Here is an 18,606-nt window from a genome sequence, read left to right as displayed (position 1 = left end):
TTATTCCCATGCATTTAAACAAAACTTTTGAATGTCTTAATCACTTAAAATTGCAGATATCCAGCAAGTAATCCTTATTACTATTGCTGTATTTAAAAAAAAACTATAAATTTGTTTGAAGTAAGACACTTTAAAAAAGTAAATAGCCTTTAAATGAAAAGATTGTCAATTGAATAACTTTTTTTCCTTAAGTTTGATTAGACATATAGGAAACCCGAAGTTAAACCATAAAAGGATAAATGTTAAGACTTTGGGCCAATTCAGTCTTGCTCACTTTGGGAGTTCTGATCATAGGGTTCACTAGTCAACTGGGAAATAAGTAACCATTTTATTAATCTAATAAATGCCATCTGTCTAGCCCTCTAAATGCATAGCTTTATGTAAAACTAAGTTAAAGATTACTTAGGGAGTTCCCGTCATGGCGCAGTGGTTAATGAATCCAACTAGGAACCATGAGGTTGTGGGTTCGATCCCTGCCCTTGCTCAGTGGGTTAACGATCCGGCGTTGCCGTGAGCTGTGGTGTAGGTTGCAGACGCGGCTCGGATCCCGCGTTGCTGTGGCTCTGGCGTAGGCCGGTGGCTACAGCTCCGATTCGACCCCAGCCTGGGAACCTCCATATGCCGCGGGAGCGGCCCAAGAAATAGCAAAAAAAAAAAAAAAAAAAAAAAAAAAAGATTACTTAGGACTGAGACTAAAAGGGAGGTTCTTACCTCCTAGCCCAGATCTAGGCTTTGAGAATTCCAAGTTACAAATAATTAGCCTCTCCTCTAAGGAATTTGAACTCTCTTCCATGGCTGGTGGGTCAGGAGCCACTGAAAGTTTTTCAATACAATGATAATATGACCTTATACAATATGAACCAGTTATGTTGTGTGTATCAGAAAACTCAGTAATGATTATCTAAACTAGAGGTGGAAAACTCTGAAAAGGGTTAAAGAGTAAAGTTTTAGACTTTTCAGACCCAAGGACAAAATGGAGACTATTATATAGATACTTACAGAACAAGAGAGAAAACTGCTGCACCGCTTTACTCACTTTGCACCCAGTTGCCTTTAACTGGTGACGTTCCCTCCAAGATCAGCTCTGCAGTGATTGGGACTGACAGGTTGGGCTGGAGAGACCATAGTCAGCTTCACTCTGCCCTGGTGACACATCGATCATACTGTGTTGTTTCCTCCTGGAAAGTGCTGCCTTATCAACTTGGGCAGATGGCCAGAGGCAGAACAGCTCCTAGACTGTGATTTCATTGCTGGGTGCCCAGCAGTGGCCATTAGCGAAGTCCTCAGGGTGTAGGTGGTGACCAGCTCAGGCCCTGGGCAGCTGCTGGGTGGCAGCCAAAAGTCAAGGAGGCAGGCTGTGGGAGCAGAGAAGGAAACTGACGTCACCACCACAGCTCTGCTCCAGTGGGCACCATACAAAAACAGTGATGGCAGGATTTGGCCTGCAGCCTATAGTTTGCTGACCCTGCTTTGGACGGATATTCTGTGCTCTGGTGAAAGCCAATCCCTCCACTTGTGTGCTGGGTCCCATCTCTCACCTGTTCGAGGATATCACTCCAACTTTGCTTCCTTTTCTCCCCTGTACCATCAGTTTTCCCTCTCTACCAACTCATTCCCTTAAGCATAAAATCGTGATCTTATTTCTTGATCTTAAATAAATAAAACCAAACAAAACCCCTCTTTCAGCTCTATCCTTCAGTTGCTAATCAATTTCTCTTCTTACCTATGCACTGAAACACCACACAGTTGTGTACACTTTGAATTTACAGTTTATCTTATTATTTTGAGAGGAGTCTAATTTTCCTCCCTCAGTGCTTGCAAGTTCATTAACAACTCTGGCTGCCATGTTAAGAAAAGACAGTATTGTGAATACATTTGGAACATGACTACTTTTCATTATCTTCCATCTACCCCAGGCCCGTGCCACCCTTATCATTTGCCCAGATGATTAAAATAGCCTTCTTTTTTTTTTTTTTTTTTTTTTTTTGTCTTTTGCTATTTCTTGGCTGCTCCTGCGGCATATGGAGATTCCCAGGCTAGGGTCCAATCGGAGCTGTAGCCACTGGCCTACACCAGAGCCACAGCAACACGGGATCCGAGCCGCGTCTGCGACCTACACCACAGCTCACAGCAACGCCGGATCGTTAACCGACTGAGCAAGGGCAGGGATCGAACCCGCAACCTCATGGTTCCTAGTCGGATTCGTTAACCACTGTGCCACGACGGGAACTCCAAAATAGCCTTCTAACTCTTTTCAACCCTGCCACTATTCAAATTACTCTCAACTCAGAAATCAGAATGAACTTGGTAATAAATGATGTGCCAAATCTTGTCTTCCACCACCCAGATGTTTTTCATCTCATAAAGAGATAAAAAACATTTACCTTCTTTGTTACTCCATTCTGGCCTCCCTAGTTGTTCTTTGAAGATTCTTGTTAGGTTCCTGCATTGGGGGCTTTGTGTTTGCTGATCCCTCTGTTTTAGTTCTTTTTCTTTTTTCCTCTTTATGACCACACCTGTGGCATATGGAAGTTCCTGGCTGGGGTCAACTTGGAGCTGCACCTGCTGGCCTAAGCCACAGTCACGGCAACATTGGATCCAAGCCACATCTGCAACCTATACCATAGCTTGCAACAACACTGGATCCTTAACCCACTGAGCAAGGCCAGGGATGGAACCCACATGCTCATGGACACCACATTGGGTTCTTAACCCACTGAGCCACAATAGGAACTCCTGATCCCTCTGTCTTGAGCATTCTTTTTGTGTGGCTTGCTCTTCCTACCTCCTTTGGGTCTTCGTGTATAGATACCAGCTTCTCGGTGAGGCCTTTCTTAATCACCCTTCTTAAAATGAGCCCCTCTTATTTCTTACCTCCCTTGTGTGTTTGCATTCTCTCCATAGCACCCATTATTGTCTTATATGCTGCACATTTTACCTATTTGTCATGTTTATTGACAGTCTTTTACCCAGAAGCTCCATAAAAGCAGGGAATTTTGTTGTCTTGTCTCTTTTGTTCAGAACTCTACCCCCTCTCCCTTGAATTGTGTATAGCATATGTATTTCTTGAATAAAAAAATGAATGAGTCATTTGGGAACATGGGCGAAAGATATCAATAGGTAATGAATGACTAATAAAAATAGGAAATTATAATAAAGCTCATTGATAATTAGAGAAATGCAAATTAAAACCACAATACAATTCATTTGGTATTTCACACCTCCCAGTCTGATAATATCAAGGGGAACCCACAGGAAGTCCTTTTATTGTTAATGGGAGTATACATTGGGTATCATCTTTGGAGAACAATTAGGCAAGAGATGATACCTCTCATCCATATGCATTTCCTTTTGCACATACACTATCACCATTCCTCTTGCACTTTTTTTTTTCTTTTTTGTCTCTGCCTTTTCTAGGGCCGCTTCCCACGGCATATGGAGGTTCCCAGGCTAGGGGTCCAATCAGATCTGTAGCTGCCGGCCTACGCCAGAGCCACAACAACGTGGGATCCGAGCCATGTCTGCAACCTACACCACAGCTCACGGCAACGCTGGATCCTTAACCCACTGAGCAAGGGCAGGGATCGAACCTGCAACTTCTTGGTTCCTAGTCAGATTTGTTAACCACTGCGCCACAACAGGAACTCCTCCTCTTGCACTTTTATAGAAGAAGCCCTGGCAAGAATGTTTAGCAGCATCATTTCAATAGCAACATCTTGGAAGCCACTTTATTAAGTCCCCACTGATAGGAAAAAATTATATTTATATAATGGAAAGCTACATCGTTTTGAAAATGAGTTTTCTAGAAGTACAAATCAATATGTATAAAACTCTACCACATGGAGTTCCCATCGTGGTGCAGTGGAAATGAATCCAACTAGGAACCATGAGGTTGTGGGTTCAATCTCTGGCCTTGCTCAGTGTGTTAAGGATCTGGCATTGCTGTGAGCTGTGGTGTAGGTTGCAGACACGGCTGGGATCTGGCGTTGCCATGACTCTGGCGTAGGCTGGTGGCAACAGTTCCAATTAGACCCCTAGCCTGAGAACCTCCATATGCCACGGGTGCAGCACTAAAATTTTTTATCTTTTTATTTATTTTAACCACTAATTGTTGGTTAAAAAACCAAGATGCACGAGAATACATACAGGATGGTATTTGTAAAAAAATTTTAAACAGGAAAAATAATATGACATGTTATCTAAGAATTCATAAATAAGTAGTAAAATATATGTAAAGCAATGTGTGAGAATAATATCACATTCAGAATAGTAGAGGGTGAAGAAGGGAGATGGGATGGCATACGTTTTTGGTTGTTTTAGTAATTTTATGTAAGTTGATAATTGATATAGAAGAGTTTATTGTATTGCTTTTGTTACTTTTTGTATTAAATATGTCAATATAATTTTTAATTAGTCAAAAAACTGATTAAAACTGACTTAGCATATATTTTTGTTTATCCAAAAAGCTATGGCCGAAAAGCAGCCGTGGGTGTGGCCGCCTCAGCCAAGCAAAGTGCTGCCCAAGTCACTGACTGAGAGACCTGTATTTTTTTCCTTAACTCTTATCGTTATGTCTTTCTCTTTAAGCAAGAACAACAGTAGAAAAGAAATGTTATTGCTTTATACTTTATACATTTTGAAAGTGGTACTTTCATAATATTTTTTATGAACCAGGGGGAGGATTGATTGGAAGAAAAGGCTACGTAGGCACACTGGGGAAAAATGACACAATGATGTGTGCAGTGTATGGATGGACTGAAGAGATGGCTTTTTCTGGAACATCCACAGGAGACGTGTGTATCTGGAGAGATGTCTTTCTTGTAAAAACAGTTAAAGCACATGATGGGCCAGTGTTCAGTATGCATGCATTGGAGAAAGTAAGTAACCTAATGATATTTTGTTAAACTTAAGTTGAACATGCAGTGCACAACATTTCACAAGTAAAGGAACACTACCTTTCTACTTGGCTGAGCTACCCAATAAAACTCTGTGAGCTGGAGTCTTCCTGACTGTATTTTCTTCCTCTATGCAAACTCCTTAACACAGAGTGAAATAGGTCTGCTGTAAAAAAAAAAAAAAAAAAAAAAATTAGCTTTATATTTATTAATCACTTAATATGTGTCAAAAATTGTTTGAGTACTTTATATATAATCCCTGTATCCTATGAGGTAGCTACTATTATTATCCTCTCTTTTTAAAGGATGGGATTATGAAGACTCTGGGAGAATATATGTTAACTTGCTGAAAGTAGTAGAGCTACTCTGTGATTCCAAACTGTGTTTTAAATCTTATCCTAAAAGTAGAATGTTTAGTGTCGATGTAAATTTTTTTTTGCAGATTCTTTGTTCATGTTTTAAAAACGTCATGGATTCTTATGCTAACTTATGTTTTTTCAGACTGTAACTTCTGGCTATAAATGTTCTTTCTTCTAGCATTTTTCAGTATAAAAAAGGTTATTATTTTTTATAACATTTAGATCTTTATTAACTTAAACCTTTTGCTTTCATAGGGATTTGTAACTGGAGGAAAAGACGGGGTGGTAGCTCTTTGGGATGACTCTTTTGAAAGATGTCTAAAGACCTATGCTATAAAAAGAGCTGCTTTGGCCCCAGGATCAAAAGGTGACTTGAGATTTAATTTACTTTGTAGGAAAAAAAGATTAATTGCTCATTAACATGGGTGATCACTGAAATGGAACACTTGGAATGTATTTTTCCTTCTTTACTAGATAGGCATCAGAGTTCTATAAGAGAAGCCACTTAACTGGATGCCAGAATCATTGCTGTCCCTTCAAAATCTCTTTTCAGTGATACACATAGTAAAATATAAACAAATGCAAGATTATTAATAATTAATTTCTAACATTTTTAATTCTTCAAAGAAAATTGCCTTGTTAAGTGTCACATTTACCTCCAGTCAGGGATTTGTTTTCAAACTTGGCCTTTTGTTTCACCTGGTGTTTTTTGACTCTCCCTCTCTAGCCTTGCAGGCTCTTTCTTCTTCCTTTGTCTTTTCTCTCAGTGTATTACTGCACTCTGTCACACCATCTCTGACCTCCAGGCCTTTCTTTGTGCTTTCACTTTGGCCTAGAGTTTTCCCTTTCTCCTCCCTCCTGCTTCCTCCAGTTACTTGACTATATACTCGTTTTTCAGATCTCAGTCATTATTTCGTCTAGAGTGATTTCTTCCTCTCCCATACCTCCCCCCAAAAGGTTAAATTCCCCTTTTGTTCCTTTTTAATTATGTTCTCACATTGGATCTGTTTTCTTCACTGTATGCTCTGTGAGGACAGGAGCTTGACTCTATCACATTTACCAGTATACCTCTGAAGCCTACCTGGAACACAGTAAACATAATTAATCTTAATGAATTGAATTAAAATTTCTAACCAGAATATTGTACATGTTCTAAGAGGATCAGGAGATGGATAAGGGGCAAATGTAAAAGGAAAAGAAACAGTTGTCAGAACGGTAGTAGGGGATGTGGGATTATATAGAACCATAGAAATGTAGTATGTAAGTGGTACTTTTGAGATTAACAGAGTGAGTGATCTGGGAAAATGTGGTGCATTTATTAGAGTACTTAAAGTATAGGAGGAAGCAACTTTGTAATATGATTTGCATTGTCAAAATAGCATCATTGGCAATATATACCTCTTTGTAGTCTAGTAACTTCATACCTAGAGAACATCTCCATTTAACGCTTAGGTCTTCTCTTGGAAGATAACCCATCTATACGTGCGATATCATTAGGACATGGTCATATTTTAGTTGGCACAAAGAATGGTGAAATACTCGAAGTGGATAAAAGTGGCCCAATAACGCTTCTGGTCCAGGTAATTTAAAATTTTTAATGTGCATTTTTTTCTCCTTTGTATAAATTGATTCAATACATAAGAGCCAAAAGTTGGCAGTGGTGAAAAATGTTAAATTAATTAGGGAAATATTTGTTAGTGTTAATATTTATAAGGAGTTTTAAATGTAATTATAACTGAGTAGATGCAGTAAGTAAATATGCATGCTATTGTGTGGAATATTTGCCAGTATTTTCAGTACTTTCTTACTGCAAAACACGGAACCAATAGAAAGAAAAGCCAGTTGTAACTAATCTAATGTAGTCCATTTATTTCATATTTAATTTTATTTTTTTGAAGTATATTGTTGAACCCAAGGCATTTGTTTTTCAATGAAACTCTTCAGTTTAGTTCATTTTTTCTCAAGTTTATCACATAGAAAAGTTAAAAAAAGAATGTATACTAAAATTTTATTACTGAAAATATTTATCAGTGAAGATATGTTAAAAGTCCAGAAGTAAAAAGAATTGTGTAGTAGAAATATAAAATGTAACAGCAGGATTAGCTCTTCTTTAACATTTCCATCAGGAATGTTGTATCAATTTTTTAGGTTTGTGTTTCCTATGTTTATTATGTTTTCCATACTATAAAACATGGCAGGTGAGGTAGATCTGTCCTAATGAAAAATTGTCCTCATCCATGTCTGTATAGGAATACTTTCTGGATTCACTTTTTACCCTGCAAAAGAATTATCTTCTTTCTTAATACAGACTGATTTCTTCTCCAACCCCCACTTCACTCTTATATACTAAAGATCACATATAGATGAGAACACTGCATATGCTTTAATGTTAATGTATTATCCTGATATAATAAGGTAAATTTGTAAGCAAATAACAAAACATTTTTTATTAAATTAACTGTCAAACTTTCGTGTCTTACTTTTTAATTTCAGCATCATAATAATCCTTTTAAGTAAAAAGGTGACAGAGTTGTGTTAATGTCTTTATGATCTATTAACACAAATACATTTTTTTTATGGCCACACACATGGCATGTGGAAGTTCTGAGGCTGAGGATTGAATCCAAGCTGCATCTTGTGACCTACATCGCAGCTGCAGCAGTGCTGGATCCTTTAACCCACTGTGCAGATCTGAACCAGAGCCACTGCAGTCAGATTCTTAACCCACTGTGCTACAGCAGGAACTCTAACACAAATACACTTTTACAGATGAATCCATAGATGGACCTATTCAAAAACACAGACAACTTCATAATTGTGAGAAAAGATTTTTAGAAGTCATAAATGACATCCTATTACTTTTTGATATTTATTATAGAAAGTTTAAGATTTTCAAATATTTACTGTCTCCTAAATATCAGGAACAAGACAAGGATAACAGATTTCACCATTATTGTCCAAAATTGTATATAAGGTTTTAGCCAATCCAGTAAAACAAAACAAGACAAAGAAGGTATAAGTGTTGGAAACAAATGAGTAACACTAGATGGATGTCAGTATTGGCAGATATTATAACCCTATGCCTTGCATATTCAAGAGAATAAACTAAAAAATTGTTAGAACTAACTAAGGAGTCCTATAAAATGTACATATACAAAATCACCATATAGAATTATTTCCACATATTAGCAATGACCAGTTAGAAAATGATACCAAAATGATACAAAGAAAACTGTATAGTAACCAGAAATAAATATGGCTAAAAATATGCAATACTTATATTAAGAAAACGATAACAGGAGTTCCCCTTGTGGCTCAGTGGTTAACGAATCCAACTAGGAAGCATGAGGTTGCGGGTTCGGTCCCTGGCCTTGCTTAGTGGGTTAAGGATCCAGCATTGCCATGAGCTGTGGTGTAGGTTGCAGATGCAGCTCGGATCCCGAGTTGCTGTGGCTCTGGCGTAGGCTGGCGGCTGCAGTTCTGATTAGACCCCTAGCTTGGGAACCTCCATATGCCCCCGGGGTGCAGCCCTAGAAAAGGTAAAAAGACCAAAAAAAAAAAAAGTATATGATAACATTTAATAAGGACATAAAAGATCTCAGTAAGTTAAAAATTTGGTATGATCATAATCCAAATCCTAATGAAATTTTTCACAAATTCTGGAAAGATTTTTTTTTTATTCATGTAGAAGAGAAACTGTATTCAAAAATAGTTAAGAAATTTTTGAGAAACTCTCCATGCTAGGAATAAAGATAATATAAAACTATAGTAATTAAGAGTGTGAGAAGTGAGAATGCATATATATATATCCTGCAGAAAACCCCCATATACAACAGTGTAGCAGCAGTATTTATGCATCAGTCTGGAAACTCTAGTGCCTCTTAACAATATTAAATCTTCTGATCCATGAACATGGGATCTTTCTATTTATTTAGATCTTTAGCTTTTTCAGCAATGTTTTATAATTTTCATGTCAGTGAGTTGGGATGAGGAAGAAAAGGAGTAAGTCTTGGTTTAAATAGAAAAACTTTTACAGTTCTTAATGAAATTTAGCAGATTTTCTTGAGTAAATGTTTCTTCATTTGTTGTAGCTCCTTGAAACAATTTCCAGAGACTTAATTTTTTTTTAATGATTTCCACCAGTTTCACTGATGAGCAGGTCTGTAGCACTCCTTGCTCTATCATGCAGGAAGTCCCTTCTGTATGGCAATTATTAACATTTCAGGGCAGCCAATTCCTGTTTTTCCACCCAGTAAATGGCATACAGTTTTGAAGCTGACTTCAATGGTAACTTGATTATATTGAAACTGTGATGATAAAGTTGTTACAAAGGTATTTTAAGGTGTTTTCAAAAAATAAAGAGAAAACTTATTAGGTTTATCTATTATTCATTAGCCTGTCATTATCATGTATTATTGAACGTTGTCTTTAACTACAAATATTTGTCTAACTACAGATATCTTTAGGTTAAATTGATCTTAACTATGTTTTCTTCATAGGGGCATATGGAAGGAGAAGTATGGGGTTTGGCTACACATCCTTATCTGCCCATCTGTGCTACTGTAAGTGATGATAAAACTTTAAGAATATGGGATCTCTCTCCTAGTCATTGTATGTTGGCTGTCCGGAAACTGAAAAAGGGTAAGTGGCTCTCAGATTTGAGTGTAAATTGTCACAATTTTCTAACCTTTACAAATGTAAGACAGTGATAGTAGGTATATAAAAAAAGAGTTCAGTTCCCTTTTGTGGCTCAGCAGGTTAGGAACCAACATTGTCTCTGTGAGGTTGCTGGTTTGATCTCTGGCCTCGTTCAGTGGGTTAAGGATCTGGTATTGCCATAAGCTGTGGTGTAGGTCACAGATGTGGCTCAGATCTGGTGTGGCTGTGGTTGTGGCGTAGGCTTCAGCTGTAGCTCCAATTTGACCCCTGGCCTGGGAACTTCCATGTGCTGCAGGTGCTGCTGTAAAAAAAAGAAAAAAAATAAGACTTTAAATATTTATTCTGTGTCCACTTGATGATCCTATGTAAAGAAAATTAATTATACTTAGTCTTTGCTTTATGAAACTTCCTATGATCATGCCTGTCCTGAGCCAGTTTTCAGTATCATTTTGGGAAAAGAATATAGGAAGGAAGCAGAAGCTAAGTTTTCTACCGTCTGTGACTATGGATTATATGTAATTCAAAACCGGAAACTAAGAAGGCCTTACCTTAAAAGGGGAGGATATTTTAGTATGAAACAGAATGGAGCATATCTGTAGGAGGCAAATGAGGCTACCCTGTCAATACAGAACGACAAGGGCTTCTTCAGCTGTTGGAACAAGGCTGTTACTGTTAGACCAGATGAGGATATACAGATAGCTTCAAACTTCTTAGAAGAGTGGCAGGGAATGTTATAGCATGGGGATATTGTAGGAGTACTCTGAAATAGTTGGAAATTGAGACTGTAAGAAATGGGATAGAATGAGCTGATGAAGGAAAGAATTGCCTAGCAATAGAAAGGTCAAGTTTAAGTTAGGTAACATGTTGCAATTCAGTCAGTTGATTTATTTTTACTTCCTACTATTGACTTAAAAGTTGAGTCTATTCTTATCTTCTAGGATTATTGTTAAATATTTAATAAAGATACTTAACCAAAAACCTGAAGTTAATCAGAATCTCTAGAACACTTGAACTCCAGTCACGGTCTTTCCCTTTTTTTTTTTTTTTTTAAAGTTATTGATGTCCAGCATTTTCATTCTCTGGTGTGTTGGTGTGTGTGTTGTATGTATGTATGTGTGTATGTTGTTTTCCTTTGGGTTCTTTTTTTTTTCTTGGAAACTAGAGAGAATTATCTGTGATTTTGTACTTGAACTGTCTTTCTTTCTTTCTTTCCTTTTTTTTTTTTTTTTGGTCTTTTGAGGGCTGCACCTGCAGCATGTAGAAGTTCCCAGGCTACAAGTCAAATCAGAGCTGCAACTGCCAGGCTACACCACAGCCATACCAAGGCAGAATCCAAGCCACATCTGTGACCTACACCACAGCCCACAGCAACACCAGATCCTTAACCCCACTGAGCGAGGCCAGGGATGGAACCCACATCTTCATGGATACTAGTCAGATTTGTTACCACTGAGCCACTACCACAGCCACAGCTGAGCCCTGTACTTGTGAACTTTCAATGTAAACGGTTATAATAAGGTTCCAAAATCACAGTCACACCTCTTTGTGCACGGAAAACCACTGTGCCAAAAGTTCTTTCCTTCACAAGTCAATTAAGTCCTGACCAGTCGAATTTGGAATACACTTGCTTTTAATAACCTAATCAGATTTTTTCTTTTCTAAATTAAAGTATAATTGACATAGAACTTTATGTTAGTTCCAGGTGTACAACATATTGATCTAGTATTTCTAAATATTGTGAATTAGTCACCATAATAACATTACAACACAATAAAAATTTCTTTTATTATGATGAGAACTTTTACGATTTGCTTTCGCAGCAACTTCCAGATATACAATTTTATTAACTTTAGTCACTATGATGTACATCTCTATGACTTACTTATTTTATAGCTGAAAGTGTACCTTTTGATTCCCTTCATCCATTTTGCCCATCCTCCACCCCTGCCACTCCCAGCTACCAATCTGTTCTCTGTATCTTTGAGCTTTTTTTTTTTTAGATTTCATAATAAAAATAAGTCTCTCTGACTTATTTCACTAAGGACAGTGCCCTCAACCTCCATCCATGCTGTTGCCAGTGGCAAGAGTTCATTCTTTTGATGACTGAATAATATTCCAGTATGTATAGTTATGTATACATATATAGAGAGATGCATAGAGATGTATCTATACCACATTTTCTTTATCCATTCATCCATTCGTGGATACTTAGGTTATTTCCATATCTTGACTATCATGAATAATGCTGCAGTGAACATGGGGATTCATCAATCTTTTGAGTTAGTGTTTTTGTTTTCTTCAGACAAATAGCCACAAATGTAATTACTGGATCCTATGGTAGTTATATTTTTAATTTTTTGAGGATCTCTCTTTTTTTAAACTGCCCTTCAATTGGACATTATTATTATTTTATGCATCAGTATTAGGTTTATCTATGCTTACACATTTCTTTGTTCACCTTTTCTTCTTGTATCCCAAACTTTTTCTTTTCTCATTTTCTTCTAAAATACAGTTTTAGGGTTCATAATAAAGATTTGTCATAAATTCTCTCATCTTCCTTTGGATGAACAAGTGGTATATAAGACTATGGCAGTGAGATGGCCTGTTTTAGAAGCAGAAATATTTAATCACTTATTGAAATTCTTAAAAGCAAATTTATTTTTATTGTTTCATTATTTTTAAAATTTTTGATAGGCAATATTACCACTCAGGGTGAATTATTACCACTGGCCCCCCCCTTGTTATACTACTAGTCTGAACATATTTTGATTTTTTTACTGTCATTCTTGAATGATAATTTAATTGCTTCTAGAGTTCTTGAGTAAGAGTTATTATTCCTCTGGTTTCCGTTGTTCTCTTTTACATTGTTCTGCAGTTCTGAAATTTAATAACATTGTGTGTGTACATGGTTTATTATTTGTTTATTCTATTTAGGATTTGTTGTGCTTCCTGAATCTTTGGGTTTATGTCTTATATCAGACCTGAAAAATCATCAGCTGATATTACTGGCTCCTTCTAGGAGTAGATCTTTGTATTAGGCTGAAGAGAAAAGTCATATTTTGTATTTTTGTTTTTAAATATTCTTCTCTTGGAGTTCTCGTCGTGGCTCAGTGGTTAACAAATCCAGCTAGGAACCATGAGGTTGCGGGTTTGATCCCTGGCCTTGCTCAGTGGGTTTAAGGATTCAGCATTGCCATGAGCTGTGGTGTAGGTCACAGACATGGCTCGGATCCTGAGTTGCCGTGGCTCTGGCGTAGGCTGGCGGCTACAGCTCCTATTGGACCCCTAGCCTGGGAACCTCCATATGCCGTGAGTACAGCCCTAGAAATGACAAAAACAAAAAACAAAAAAAACTCTAGTAAATGTTCTTCTCTAATCACTTTTATTTTTATATCATCATTGTTGATTCAAGGAGAAAGCAAGTGGCTCTTCATAACCCTGAAGGGGCATATGTAGTTTTTATATTGGTTGACTTAATTATAACAAAATTACTGAAGCCATAATGGTTTAAATATTATAAAACGCAGTTATCTCTTATAAAAATTCAGTAAGCAAGTATTCTTTTATTCAGAAAATGAATATGTTAATATTATGGTCCTAAGGCTTAGTATTTCATAAATAAGTCATTGTAATTAAAATAAACTATCCTGTGAGAATTTTGCCAAATAAATAATGCAATTTTTGGTAACTAGTTATAGAATAACCAGAAGTATAAATATGCAACATGAATTAATGTCTGTATTCTTAATGTCTGTAAATATTTTTAAAATATTTGCAAGCCTTTGCACTTACATATGTATGTATATATACATGAAAATTCCTGTTAAAAACTTACATCTGTGGCTTTAGCTTTTAATTATAATCAAACTTGAATTTTTTTCTTCCACCTCCCCACTTCTGCCACCACTTGTCTCTTGCAGCCACTACTCTCTTCACTGTCTCTTTTCATGTACCCGTTGGCCATCTGTATGACTTCTTTGAAAAAAATGTCAATTCAGGTCTTCTTGCTCATTTTTAAATCAGAGTGTTTGTTTGCTGTTGAGTTCTCTGCATTCTTTATTCATTTTGGATATTAGCCCATTATCAGATATATGATTTGCAATTATTTGTCCCATTCAGTAGGTTACCTTTTCATTTTGTTGATGGTTTTCTTTCTTGTGCAGAAGCTTTGTAATTTGATATAGTCCCTTTTTTTTTTATGTTGTGTTTGCTTTTGGTGTCAAAGCCAAAAAATCATCACCAAAATGTATATCAAGGAGCTTATCATCCATGTTTTCTTTTAGGAGTTACTATGCCATAGTTCTGTATTTAAGTCTTTAATCCAAATTGAGTTAGTTTTTTGTGTATGGTGTAAGGTATTTTTCCAGTTTCATTCTTTTGCATGCAGCTATTATATTTTCGCAGCACAATTAATTGAAGAGACTGTCCTTTTCCCATTGCATATTCTTGACTTCTTTTGTAAATTAATTGACCATATATGCTTGGGTTTATTTCTAGGTTCTCTGTTCTGTTCCATTGATCTGTGTCTCTTTTTATGCCAGTACCATGCTCTTTTAAGTACTATAGCTTTGTTATATAGTTTGAAATCAGGGAATGTGATGCCTCCAGTTTTCTTCTTTCTCAAGATTGCTTTGGCTCCTTGGGGTCTTTTGTGGTGCCACATATATTTTAGGATTATTTGTTCCTTTTTCTTTTTTTTGGCCACACCTGTGGCATATGGAAGTTCCAGACCACTGCAGTGACAATGCCACTTAACCCACTGCACTTCAAGAGAACTCCTTCATTCTTTGTTCTTTGTCTGTGAAAAATGTCGGAATTTTGATAGAGATTACATTGACTCTCTAGATTGCTTTGTGTAGTGTGGACATTTTACTAATCCATGAGCACAGATTGTCATGTGTCTCTTGATAGATGTTCTAAATTTCCATGGGAATTGTGCGTTCAGTTCTGTGCCTTATTAGACCCTTAGCCTCTTTCTCGTCCAATATACTATGTTTCAAAGTAAGAAATCATTATTGTATATCATTTTTGTACTGTACTTGTCAAACCAAACTGTCAGTCAGTTATTGCATCTTTCATGACACAGTTACCTCACAATCAGTCATATGGTAAAAATGTTTGTGGCAAAAATACTTGCAATAAAGTGTCTGCAGCAAAGGAGCTTACAGCAAAAATACCTGACACTATTAGACTTAATAGTGAGAAGAGCCACTCCTACCTCCATCTTTTGATTTCTAGACCCATGTATTCTGGCTATGAAGTAGCACCATATAATGGTCTGTAATTCATAGCATATATCACATCCTGTAAGATCAGATTCTGGTCTTTCAGGGTGTTGTTTCCCAAAAGATGCCATAAATTAGTTTTCAGTAAACCATTCCACCTTTCTCTTAGTAGCCTTCTGTGAGTGATGAGGTTATGTGAATAAAACCAGTTAATTACATGAGTATGAGCCGAATGCTGCACATCCTTCACTGTGAAATGAGTTCCTTGGAGTTCCCGTCGTGGCACAGTGGTTAATGAATCCGACTAGGAACCATGAGGTTGCGGGTTCAATCCCTGCCCTTGCTCAGTGGGTTAACGATCCGGCGTTGCCGTGAGCTGTGGTGTAGGTTGCAGACGCGGCTCTGGCGTAGGCCTGTGGCTACAGCTCTGATTCAACCCCTAGCCTGGGAACCTCCATATGCCGCAGGAGCGGCCCAAGAAATAGCAAAAAAAAAAAAGAAATGAGTTCCTTGATCAGAAGTATGGAATTTGATGACAGTGGATAAGGCATCCTGTGTGTTTGCCGGTGGTGATGCTAGCAGAAGCACTATGAATAGGGAAGGCAAATCCAGAATTCATGTTTATTCCAATGAGGATGACTCTTTGTCCCCTCCATAATGGATGTGTAACCAGCATGCCACCAGGTGTCTGGCTGGTTTCCCTGGGGAATGGTGCCATACCAGAGGTTCAGTTGGTTGGTCTCTACTGTTAGCTGATTGGACACTCAGCAGTACTGGTAGCAAGCTCAGCCTTGGTAAAGAGAAAGCCATGTTTTTGAACCCAAGCATAGATTTTGCCCTTGCCATCTTGGGCTCACTAAGCAAGTGTTAGCTGGCTAGGAAATGAGGCTGCCTGATGTCCACAGAGGATATTCTTTTGTCTGATTATTGTGACCCTCCTCTGCAGTGGATACCTTTGTTGGGCATTTCTTAGGACACAAAAATCTCCACATCCTACACCCTTTCTGAGAATTTTACACACACATCAATTTTCCAGATGTCCTTGTCTCTTGTCTTCCAGTCTTATTTCTTCCAGTCCCTAAATGTTCATCCAAATAGTTAACAATTGCTAATCAATCAGTGTAAATCTGTCTATCTAGTCATCTCTCACTACGAAAATGGTAAACCAGATGTACTGCTTGAAGTGCTGCCCTCTGAGAAGTTTTACTTTTACTACTGTCCCTTAGGGTCACCCCTGACTTTGGCTGTAATGCTTTCAGGTGGGTACCAGCATTCTGTGTAGAAACATCTGTAAATCTGGCTCAAATGTTTTTTTCTTCCTCAGCTGATCATAATGAACATCCGTGAGGCTATAGGTATAGATTGAGAAAGAGAAGAGGCATGGAATTATTGCTGATGGATTCTGAGCCAGCTATTCACACAAATTACTTGTAACTTCCAGATCTCTCCAAGCTGGTCTTTTCTGAAATGTCCAATTGATGATAGATTGCTATTGTGTACCTCCAGCTAGTGGCTAAGTTTGTCATGTAACTTTCGGTTCATAATAGGAAGCTCAGGACACATGGTCATCCGAGATCCCATAGTTAGGCATTTACTCTCTAATAGGACCTAGTAGCAATCTAGAAGCTACTTGTCAAAGGGGAAATAGTTATCTGTAAGGGAGGGCATGGATTTCTCCCAAATCTGAGAGATCTGCCATAGCTCCTTTGGTAGCTTTCCAGAGGCTCTGTCCAGCATCCCTGTTTACCACAGACACGGTGTCATTGAATCTGCTAGATCGTAAGGCCCAGAGTGGAAGATCAGCTTGCCTTCTCTTGTTCTGGTCCCCACTGGAAGCTTGTAAGTGACTTAATAGGTAGAAGCAGCTCATTCAAATGTTGTTATATGTTGCTTTCCAAAAGGCCTACCAAGCATTTTGCTTCTTTAGTTTGTGGTAGGTGATGGGAGGCGTAGCAGCTTGTCTTTCACATTGGAGGGAGTGTCTTGACATACTCCAGATCATTGGATCCCCATAAACTTCACTGAGGTGGCAGGGTCCCTGGATTTTTGTAGAAGTTATCCACCACTTTCTTGATTCACTTATGTCTTACTAAGGCATCTAAAGTACGTGTTGCTTCCTGCTCCCCAGATCCATTCAGCATAATGTCATCAAAGTAGTGGACCATTGAGCTGTTTTGTGGAATGTCAAGATGATCAGGATCTCTGTGGACTGTATTGTGGCAAAGAACAGGAAAGTTGAAATAGTCCTGAGTCAAGGATGTGAAGGTGTTCACACATACAAGCCAGGTAAAAGCAAACTGCTTCTGGTGGTCTTTACAAATTGATATGGAGATAAAAGCATTGACCAGGGCAGTAGCTGCATGTGGAATGCTAGGGACTTGGTTAATTTGTTCTAGTAAAGATCTAGACGAGTACACCTAGAAGAGTAGCTTCAGTCAGAATCACCATCTGATTAAAATTATTATCCATGTCTATTAGCTAAAATCTGTCTTATTTCAGCACAGACCAAACAAGCAAGTTTGAATAACGATGTGATAGGTATTCTCACTCCTGTGTATTTCACATCTTTGAAAATGTCACTGATTTTTGCAATTCTCAGGCTTGCAGTTTTGTTTCTGGTTTACTTTCTTGGTAGAAAGAGAAATTTCCTAGGGTTTTTATTTAGTTCTTTCTGCTGTGATGACCCTTACTCCGTGGCTAACAGAGCCAGCATAGAGCATTGTACAATTTGCCAAGTATATTTATTCCAATTCAGGAGTTCAGTGGGTTCCACAGACCACTTGGGTCCACTGTGATTCAAAATTGTACTGTGATTCCATCTATAACATGATCACCGTAAGGCCCTACTTTTACTGCTGCGTTTTGTTTTCTCAAGAACTAGTGTAAATTCAGAGCCCATGTCTACTCATTCTTGAAAGTTGGCTCTTTCCTTGTCTTCAGTTCACAGTCATCCTCCTAAGTGGCCACAGATCCTTGGAGGAAGCTTTACCTTATGTACTTGTAACAGTGCTCAGGGTTCTTCCTCAATGGGACCTGGCCTTCCCGTCAAGCAGGGGCTCTGAGTAGATGAATTGGCCTAGATCTAAAAAGTGGTTGAGAATCTGTCACTCTGCATTGTCATGATTGAAGTCCAAGTCAGCCACCAGGTCTGTAGTTTTTTCTATTAAATAGACCAAACACTAATCTAGTAACTTATTTATTTAATCTCTGGAGACACTAGAGATAAAATGATTAATTAGCCACCAACAGAAATCTCCACCAGCCAAAGTATTCTGATTATTAGTATGTTGCTGCTGCCCTTTTTGATAAAAGAATCCACTTTGTTTTGTTGGTTAAGTGCTGCTGCTTGGCATCTGCTTCTCCAGGGTTATCTATTAAATCAAGGAGTTCATATTAATAGCAAAATCTCCCATTCCTGACCTACAAAGGAGGACAGTCACAGAGCTTTTCAGTGATGCAGATGCTTCC

The 18,606-nt window shown here is 37.9% G+C and overlaps 1 protein-coding gene across 1 annotated transcript in view; it reads left to right on the top strand.

Annotated features, from left to right (window-relative positions):
* EML5 (echinoderm microtubule associated protein like 5) overlaps window positions 1–18,606 on the top strand; it is a 193,516-nt gene that overhangs the window by 110,160 nt on the left and 64,750 nt on the right. The window contains 4 exon segments of the mRNA XM_021099592.1: window positions 4,675–4,877; window positions 5,510–5,621; window positions 6,707–6,834; window positions 9,754–9,895. Of these exon segments, the coding sequence (XP_020955251.1) occupies window positions 4,675–4,877; window positions 5,510–5,621; window positions 6,707–6,834; window positions 9,754–9,895 (585 nt within the window).

This window comes from Sus scrofa, chromosome 7 (genome assembly GCF_000003025.6).
Source record: "Sus scrofa isolate TJ Tabasco breed Duroc chromosome 7, Sscrofa11.1, whole genome shotgun sequence".
NCBI classification, from domain to species: domain Eukaryota; kingdom Metazoa; phylum Chordata; class Mammalia; order Artiodactyla; family Suidae; genus Sus; species Sus scrofa.
The sequence above is the reverse complement of the archived record's forward strand: the minus strand, read 5'-3'. Positions and strand labels throughout refer to the sequence as shown.